Source organism: Phyllostomus discolor, chromosome 1 (assembly GCF_004126475.2).
Source record: "Phyllostomus discolor isolate MPI-MPIP mPhyDis1 chromosome 1, mPhyDis1.pri.v3, whole genome shotgun sequence".
NCBI classification, from domain to species: domain Eukaryota; kingdom Metazoa; phylum Chordata; class Mammalia; order Chiroptera; family Phyllostomidae; genus Phyllostomus; species Phyllostomus discolor.
This window is the reverse complement of record NC_040903.2, coordinates 75,421,482-75,431,372: the sequence shown is the minus strand read 5'-3', so window position 1 is coordinate 75,431,372 and position 9,891 is coordinate 75,421,482. Positions and strand designations below refer to the sequence as shown.

The 9,891-nt window shown below is 39.2% G+C and overlaps 1 protein-coding gene across 1 annotated transcript; it reads right to left on the bottom strand.

Annotated features, from left to right (window-relative positions):
• Window positions 1–8,480: 8,480 nt before the first annotated feature.
• LOC114491756 (malignant T-cell-amplified sequence 1-like) lies at window positions 8,481–9,518 on the bottom strand. Its single transcript, XM_028506018.2, has one exon. It carries the CDS (start codon window positions 9,174–9,176, stop codon window positions 8,631–8,633), a length of 546 nt encoding a protein of 181 aa, XP_028361819.1. The 5' UTR covers window positions 9,177–9,518; the 3' UTR covers window positions 8,481–8,630.
• Between the last annotated feature and the right edge of the window lie 373 nt (window positions 9,519–9,891).

Genomic DNA, 9,891 nt, shown 5'->3' with positions numbered 1-9,891 from the left:
AAAAATACATGGAATGTGTTCACATGTTATCAGTAGTCCATCAAACAACTACGAGAGTATTTGTAGGGATGGTATTATGTTTATTTCATTTACAGATAATGAAATTGATGTTCAAACAAGGTTATATGGTGTGGCCACAATCACTAAGGTTAAGAGGTTTTGAAGCCTTAATTCCAGCAGTTTTTGAGACTAAATCTTGTGGGTTTGTCATCATATAAATGTAAAAACATCGTTGCCACACACAACTAAGCCATGTTTTCTGTCAGTTTCTGTGAATGTATGTTTTAATCCCCCTTTTTCTGATTTTCCTTTTTCTCATTTAATCCCAAATGCGGAAGAAGAATGGAAGAAACCCGTACTGCAGCCACACAGAACAAGCAATGGGCTGGCTCTCTGAACACAGGAATTCCAAGGGAAGGGCCAGTATCTTAGGTGTTACATGAATGTTGCTCTCTCAGTTGTTCACATACCCTTTAGACTTATTATTTTATTCATTTATATATTTATTTATAATGGTACTTTAGACTCTGTACTGTTTGAAGATACTTTTATAGCTTCTACATACTTTACTACCTTATTTAAATTTTACAGCACCCCTTCGATGTTGATGAGGCAGGTGAGAGAGAGTGAAGAAAGTCTCCAGCAGAGTAGAGTTGTTCTCGCTAAGATACAGCAAGATGTCAGATAACAGACAATATTGTTTCTTTTGAATGGCTAATTATTTGTGGATTCTGTAGGGAAAAGTTTACGTAGACTTGGGCTGTTCAAATCTCAACTATTTTGCTCCTGCTAAAAGAGCATGAATGGGCACACACACTCAGTAATGGGTAGATAACTCATAGACATGACATTTTCACCTTTCTTTTCCTTCCCATCTTGCTCTCACTCCCTGGGTTCAGGGTCTCAGCCCTCCGTGTTTAGGGCACTCAGAGTTTTCTCTGTCCAGTCTTTCTTGCATGACGCTTTCAAAATAAGCATTCCATTGCTAGGATCAAGATGAGGTGAGCTATTGCCTTCAGAAGAGTGCAGTGACACAAAGTCCTCTCCTACGAGGCTTTAATTCCTCTTCTCCATTCTTATATTCCACTTCTGCCCAAGTTGAATACAAGTTCCATTGTAATGGAATAAGGTCTCATTCATATCTTCCATAAATCTTCCTTGACTGGTTAGACACGAGTTACCTCTTTCTCCTCTTCATGTAAACAGCTATTTTTCCTCATAAATCATGTCTGTGTGGTGCCAGCTTCTCTGGTATCATTATGGGAGAAACTCCCAGGAACTAAGTTCTTCTCACTGACACAGTGAATAATTGCAGATTAGCAAGTTTACAAGTGTGCAAGTGAAGTTTATTAGTGCTAAGTTCTAATGGCAAAGAAAAAGCAAGGGTGGCTAGAGCCCAGGTGGCCAGAGGTTGGTGACCAGAAAGGGCCAGGAGGCCAAAAGAAACAGTCCTTTGTTCTGAGGACTTACATAGTTGGCAGTGTGGGGAATACAGAAGTCACATATTGACTGACAAGTAAAGGTGGTGCCAGCTTTTCCTGGGAAGATGTGACTACCAAATGTAGGTATGGGGGTCAGCTAGCCTGAACCCTTATCTTGCTCCAGACTCTAGTTGTTCATTTTGCATATGTGACAGGAGGCAAGCAGTTAACCAAAAATGTTTTATGGGTTTTTTTTTTCCCTTTGAGTGCTGTAGTCCCCCTCCCGTTCTCCCTTCCAAGCCTTGGGTTGAATATACAGTCTCAAGGTTTTCCTTTTCCCAGAAAGTGGAGATGATACACAGACCTTCAAGGACTGCCCCCTGCACTATCATAGTTTTGCTTATGTTGTTTGGAATGCCTGGCGGCCTTATCAGACCAGGCTCAGGATTACTGGGTCAATGGGTGAACCTTTGCTTTTAGCCTCCTGTATTAAGCTCTTTGTTAGATTACAATGGTGAGGGCCCCACCATTGTTTCCTCTCTGGCTGCTCATTCCACCATAATAGTGTAATCTTGTCTTATTACTCATAGTTTTGGTTTTATTTAAAAAATTTATATTTCGATCTTAACTTTATATGTGTGCGTGTGTACACATATATAATTCACAGAGTGCAAAAACCCTGCATCACATTGCTTTGCTGTCCCAAAGTACCCAGCGTTGTGTTTGGAACCTAGATGACAATCGATGCAGCTTTTATTTGATTCCTTGAGGCCAGTGTGATAAAATGGCAAAATGAGATTACACAGACATTAAGTTCTGCTAAGGTTTCAGATGATTTTATTTTTGATGAATGGCATAACAAAGGAGAATCTAATAGAGGAAATGTAGAACTCTTGTCAGTCCTGAAGAAAAGTAATTAGGCCAGGAAGGAATGGCAAATTTAAGATAAAAGGACACTTTGAAGCAAAGCTAGACTCCAAAATGTCCACAAAAACCCTGTGAGAGAGTGAGAAAAACAGGTTGACTGGATTCAAGTGGGGTGGTTAGGTTTTGGAGATGATCGAGCTGAAAACAAAGGCTCTCTAACTTGTTTTTTTCATTAATAGGAAACTAACAGAAGTGGTTGCATGCCTCTGGGGCAAGTTAACAAGTGAAACAACATGTGGAATCAGTGGGTGCAATATTTTTGTGTCTTCTACAGACTAGCTCACAGATTCTGGAGTGAGGCTCTGAGGTCCAATCCTAGATCCACCATCCACAGGTTCTGTGACCTTGGGTAATAAGCCTAGCCTATCTGTGCCTTACATTTGTGAGCTCAAAAAGGGTTATAATCCTATCATAGAGGGTTGTTCTTATAGATTATGGCTACTCTAAGGGTATATTTAGAGAGGGGAGGCTGTGGAGGGAGAACTGGATAGGTTGGGGAGGAGGGACACCAAGAAGGGAAGAATGAAGTAATGGTGCTAGCAGCTGTGAGAGTTAATCACCACCTAATGCTGTGGGGAAGTACTCATAGCTCAGGGAAATTCTCCTGTGTCCATCTACAAATAGGCAGTGCAAAATAGCACCTTTTAATTACAGAGCGATTGCATATTGCTCTGTTAAGGGCTCACTTTTAATTCACATTCCCTGAAACACTTCTTTACCTGTAATTAAGAGAATGAAATTTAAAACTTCAGTGCCACTTCTCTAATGTCATCTAGTACAGTTTGGAAGGTAATTAAGAAACAACAACAAAGAAAACCAGCATTACCAGGAAACACAACAAACAAATCACAGCTCTCTTTGGCTTGAGAATTTGCCATGTCTTTAAGGATGTCTTCACTTAGCATAATGCTGTCCAGGCTCACCCGTGTTGTCAACAATGCCAGGATTTCCAACTGACAATTTTTAATTCTTTTTTTTTTCACATTGTTGCCATTTTAATGAGATATAGAGAAAAATACAAACATAAGAGAAGAGAATCAATTGACATTTGATTTGAAAGGATGTAGACATAATTACCAATGTCAGTATTTGTTTAAGGAGCCATGGGAGGTGCTAATCATCATTCCGAGGTTTGGAAAGGCTCAGTCATCTTCAGGTTGAATCTTTAGCACTTGGAGAAGGCAGAGCTTTATTTTAAAAAGAACGGTTGTTTAGCTAAGCTTCTGACATGACCATGATTTGCCTGCCCACATTTCTGAATCATTCTGACTGAAGAACATGTGATTAAAAATTGGATATTTTGCATAGTCAGAAAAGCTTGTTCTGCTTAGAAAGTGTTTTCTCTGTGACACAGATGTGCTTTTCAAAGCCTTGGAATTTCCTCTTTTGAAAATATGTTGAGTCAACTGAATTTTTAAAGGAAATAATTTATATCCTGAATTTAGCTCTGCTGAAAAGCATGCAAGAATTGCAGCCATGCTTTTTGTAAATGTTTCAAAGTTTTCCTGTAGTTTATCATGTGAGGATGAACTGAAGAGACTATAGTTCTGGGAATAATGTAGACTTTGATTTGCAAAAGACTGAGAAAGTGCATCAAAGTAAAAAAACAAATGTACCAACTTGTATATTATCATTAATCCCCAGAATATGAAAAGCTCAATTCCTAATATTTAAAATCCTTATCAATCATTATCTGCAACACTTTATGTGGCCAATCCTTTCTGTTGTTGTCCATCCCAATAGATATGTAGGGGTATCTCAGTGTAATTTAATTTGAATTTCTCTAATGATTAAAGTTGTTGAGCATCTTTTCATGTGCTTATTTGCTATTTATACATCCTATTTGGTAACATGTGTGTTCAAATGTTTTGGCCAGTATTTTAATTGTTTCTGTTTTTCACCATTACATTTTGAGAGTTTGTTATATATTCTGAATCCTAATTATCTACTCAACATGTGTTTTGCTGATATTTTCTTTTAGTTTATGTCTTGTCTTTTCATTTTAACAGTGTCTTTCAAAATGCAGAAGTTCTTAACTTCAGTTATTGTTTTTTTAAGTTTAAGCATAGTGCTTTTGGTGTTGTGCCTAAAAAAATTTTGCTGAACTCAGGGTCACGAAGTTTTTCTCCTATATTTATTTCTAGACATTTGGTGCATTTTAATATTTAGGGCAATAATCCATTTTGAGTTAACTTTTGTCTACATTGCAAGGTACAGACCAAAGTTCAATATTTCTACATATGGATGTCCTGTGTACCATTTGTTGAAAACACTGTTTTTCCTCAACTGAATTACCTTTTCAACTTTGTAGAAAATCGATCAATATTTAGCAGTTCTATCTCTGAACTGTTCTTGGCTTCCCTGATGCATGTGTCTATCCTTCTGCTATTGACCACACTGACACGTCTACCTCAGCTTCATAATAAGCCTTGGAGACAGGGAGTGGGAGCCCACCACTTTGTTTCTCCATTTTTCAAAATGGTTTGGGCTATTCTGTTCCTCTGAGTTGTCATGAAAATTTCAGAAATAGTTTGTCAATTCACATTTAAGAATCCAGTGTGATTTTGACTCAAATTATATTTAAAAATCTGTGCATTAATTTTGGGAGAATTGACAGTATCACCTTATAGAGCCTTCCAGTTCACGAACACACTACCACGTTTATTAATGTCCCCTTTAATCAGTACTTCTCATAAGAGTTTGTGGTTTCAGCATAGAGATGGTGTACATACTCTGTTAGATGGATACATAATCCTTTCAAGTGTTTTGGTGCTACTGAAAATGGTCTACTTTAAAGTTTCAATTTCCAATTCTTCATTGTTAGCATATAGACATGCACTTAATTTTAAAATATCAATTTGTAAATCTCACATATCTATTTCATAGCTCGTTTGCACATTCCTTTGAATTTTTCTTAGACAATTAAGCTATGAATAGTAGTTTTATTATTTATCTATTTATTTTTGTTTTCAAGCTGCATGCCTTTTTTCTTTCTTTTTTCTTCCATTATTGCACTACCTAGAATGACCAATAGAAGTAGTTACAGAGGCATTCCTATCTTGGTTTCAATTTTAGGAAGAAAGCATTTCGTCTTTCACCTGTTAGCTGTAGGCTGTAAATCTACTTTACCAGGTTGAGGTAGACTTGCACGAATTAATATTGAATTGTGTCAAATATTTGTTTTCTGTATCTAATGAAATGATCATATGCTTTCCCTGCATATATTTTATTATACTGACTGACTTCTGACTATTGAGCCAGTCTTCCATTTCCAGAGTAAATGCCGTATTTTGCTATTTTTACATATTGCTGTACTCACTTTGCAAAATTTTGTAGGATATTTGTGTTTATATTCATGACAGATATTGGCCCGTGGTTTTATTTTCTAATAATGTCTTTGACTAATATTTTTGGGGTAGTGCTGGCCTCGTAAAATGAGCTGGGAAGTGTCTCCAAAACTAAATCGTAGAAGAAATTCTGAAAATATTTATTTCTTCCTTAAATATTTGATTGAATTCACCAGTGAAATTTTCTGGGTCTAGAGTTTTCTTTGTTTAAATAATTTAACTATAAATTTAATTAATTGTTTTATGTATTTTTTCCTAAATGTGCTGCAGTTTATCATTTTTTTTCTTGCTCTGTGAGTTTTTCTCAAACTCTATCAGTTGAATTCAGGTGTCTCTCCCTTCCATGGTAACACAGACCAAGGATTTAATACCTGTGCATTAGGGGCTGTAATAGCCACAGGAGATGTGATGTCTCTTTGACTACTCAAAGGTGGCAGAAGCTAGCCTGTGAATGGCTTGAGCAGCCCGGTGCCATTTTTCTCCTTTGGCCCCAGGCTAATGGCACTCCTCCCATGCATTTGGTCTCAGGGACTTTGCTTTTGACTTCAGCACCTTTGGCCACCACTACACCCAGCACTGCTCTCCCCATAGGACAAAGCAGGATGGTGATTTGGGAATACGAACCCAACACAATGGTAAAGTTTGAGCTCCTCCTAGAGTGTGCTGCTCACACTTGTATGCTTGGACTTTCCTGATTTTCCACTGAAGTTCAGGACCCCAGGAACCACCTCAGTCCCAGCAAATTACAAAGTTAGTCACAGTCATTGCTATCTCACTAGACTGGCCCAGTTCACTGAGCTTTGTTCTAAAGCATCTAAGAAAGGGGTTGAGAGGGCCCAGGCATCAGAGGCCTCCAGGGAAGAGTAAGATTTCTCAACAGAAAGCAAAACTGCCTGTTCCTCTCAATAAACACTTTCTCCAAAGCTCTCCATCCCCTTAATAGCACTGCATTCAGCATTGCAGAACCTGTGGCTCAGGAGTTACAGCCATATAACCTGTCAGGTAGGGGTCAGGTGAATCAACATAGAAAAGGTAGGGTTGTGTGTATAGGTGAAGAGACCTGCAAGAAGGCTTAGAATAGACACAGAGGGTTCCTATTTCAGCTTTCGGTGGAGACAGTTGGTTAGGATACAGTAAAAGAACTGTGCCATTGCTTACCTTGACTATCTGCCTCTGTGTTCGTCTGTCATTGGTGCTCCAGAATATTGTCCTAGGAAGTTCAGATCCCCCACAGGTATCCACCAATGTTACGGTAAAAAGTGTTTAAGAGTTGTTACATGACTACACTATGAAGAATGGAGATAATCCAAATACATATTCATGAGGATAGAACGCCATCCTTCCACCTCTCCTTTTGCAGCCATTCCTTCCTACTTCCCTATTCCACTTATTACATCCCTGTCAAGTATCCCTTAGTGAATCTTTCCCCTCAGCATATAAACATATTCAGGAATGTCATTAACAAACACACACCAATAAAAAACAATGAAAATAACAAGAAGATAATCTAAACTCTGAAACAAAGTATCTTGATTATAAATTTCCTCTAGCTTTCACCCATTATCTTTTAATACAGAACCAAAATTCTGTAAGGAGTAACATGAAGTTTAAACTTCCACATTCTGGCTTCTCACTTTCCATTCACCTGTAAATCTACCACAATTGATCTTGCATTAATAGAATTACATGTTTGAAATGGCTCATTCAAAACTTACTGATGAACTTTCACCTGAACTATTTTATCCTCCTTTAAGTAATTTTTCAGTTAGATGCCCATGCCATTCTCTAAACATTGGGTTATCTTTCCCTTTCAGTTTCAGAAACCTCAAGTGAAAATGGAGTAATCTGTAATGGAATTTTATTATCTCACATAACTTAGCTACAGCTCTTAATAAATGTCCTAACATATAGTGTCTCCAGGGCTGTTAATTACCAGTTCATAAATCAAGGGCCCTGTTGCTTTTCATTTTCAATTTTACCATGGTCAGACTTGTTGCATATCAAGATTGTGAATGTTTGTGTGTGTGTGTGTCTTTGGTAAGAGCAAAATCACACATGCCAACATCCATTTAGGGTAGGGAGGTTGCTTCTCCCCATGCATCTTTCTTTAAGAGACTGAAAACTTCTTCCAGAAAGCTTTTATTGGTGCCCAGTAACACAGGTCACATACTCACCTGTAAATGATTCAAAACCTGGGGAGAAAAGCACTTATTTTTTTCTAAATAGAGAAAGTCCTACTTGGCCTTCAGCACCATGCCTACCTATAAATATATCAACCTCACCGGGTAACAGACCACCATGTGAGCCCAAACTAATCAGCATTTACATGATCCATGTAGAAAAGGAATGGACACAGGCTTCTGCCAGGAATGAGGAAACGGGGCAATGATTTTTGGGTGGACAACCAATAATGCCATCTGTATACTTTTTACTGGCTTTTCTGCTTCTAGTAAAATTGTAAGTCTCCCAGCTTATGCTCATCCCTTGAATATTCATACTAATAGAGTTGTTCAGGGACCCTCTCCAGTCATTTTCTTCCTCCCAATTTTTCACTCCCATCTTCGATTCTGTATACCAACCATAAGCTCTTCACATGGAAACCTGTTTTTCTTCAAGAGACAATTTACCTGTGTTTCAACTGACATCTGCTTGAACAGACAAGGGCAAATCTAAACTAATTACCCCTCTGCAATGACGCATACACTCTCACACAGGCAGACACACATTCACAGGCCTACACACTCACACAAACATGCACACAATGACACAGATACACACACATATGGACTCGTTCCAAATCTTTACTTTTTGGGGAGCATCTGTTGAATTTATTCAGTATAACCACAGAAGTATTGTCTTCAGGCTGTCACACACAGACACAAACACAGACACAGTACAATGTCCATATTTAGCCCAAGCGTTTTCCTTCCAAGATTCATTTATATGTCTTCATATGCCACAGCCCATCATTTAAATAATGGATATTTTCAATGCCAATCCCTTTGTTGACTTTCTCAATATCTTCTGCAGACATCTTCATAACTCCAACACACAGGGCATGCTGTTTTCCTTCTGCCATGATTGCAACAACCGTATCCATCGCAGCAGGGTAAAGCTTCGCTCCGGGAGAGGTTAAGCCGGGGCACATGATATTTGCTCCACTGAGTACAAATTTGATGGCTCCTTTATCAACTTGCTGACGTGGAAGGATAAAAGGGTATTTGTGTAGTAGCCTTAAAGTTGGGTAAAAAGGCCCTTCTCTTTGTCTAAAAAATAGCAACTCTCCGTTTACTGTAAGGATTTCTATGTGTTCGTGGCATCGCACTATTTTGACCGGATCTTTCTTAGGCATGATTTGATTAAGCCATGGTTCAATGCCTGGAAACTGCTCTATCAACTGGTTCTTAATACCCTTAATAACTGACGTTTTCAACTGGATGCAGTTGGACACATTTTCTTTTTCATCAAATTTCTTGAACATGATCCAACGTTACTGGGGCGACAGTAGGGAAGGTCCCGGAATGAGGAAAGAAGTGAATTTGCGAGGGTCGGCAAAGGCGCTTACCGGAGGAAGGCCGGCGGAGACGGTCGCAGCTGATATCGTGAACCGGAAAGGAACGTGCTTTACGGCTCTTCGTAAACTCTTCTTCCGGTCTTCGGACCGCCGTGGCGCTTTCGCTCGCGGTTTTCGGCTACGGATTCCTCTCCCCTGCGGGTAGGTAAGAGGGCAGAGCTTAAAAAGGAACAAGAGTTAGAGCAATTCTTCTTGTTGCAGGAAAATGAAAGTGGAGGGAGCCTGTCGTTTATTTTAATAAACGAATCAACATCCAGTTACCCAAGCCAGGACCGGGGGCGACTCCTACCTGATAGTCCTCTTCTAAATACGTCATTATAAGGGGTCGAGACCTGTTCATTGGTCCTCTCCGGAATCTCTCACAATCTGCCGCTGCGCTCACGCTGTCTGACGTAGTTGCGCTCAGGTCCAAATAATTGCAAGCGGTTGCCGCTTGTCACAGCTGAATGCCACCTTGTCCCTTCCGAGCTCTCACCACTTGCACCCAAAGAGGAGAGGATTTGCGATCAGAAGGGATGCAAATGTTGGATTTCAATCGTTTTAAACATAACGAAACTAATTTTACAGCGCAGAATACGGTGCCCCAGGTCCGCCTGAAAAGAATGCGCTTTCTGCTTGCTTT

Excerpts from the sequence above, each read along its gene's own strand:
- LOC114491756 (XM_028506018.2), bottom strand. The coding sequence starts at position 9,176 with ATGTTCAAGAAATTTGATGAAAAAGAAAATGTGTCCAACTGCATCCAG.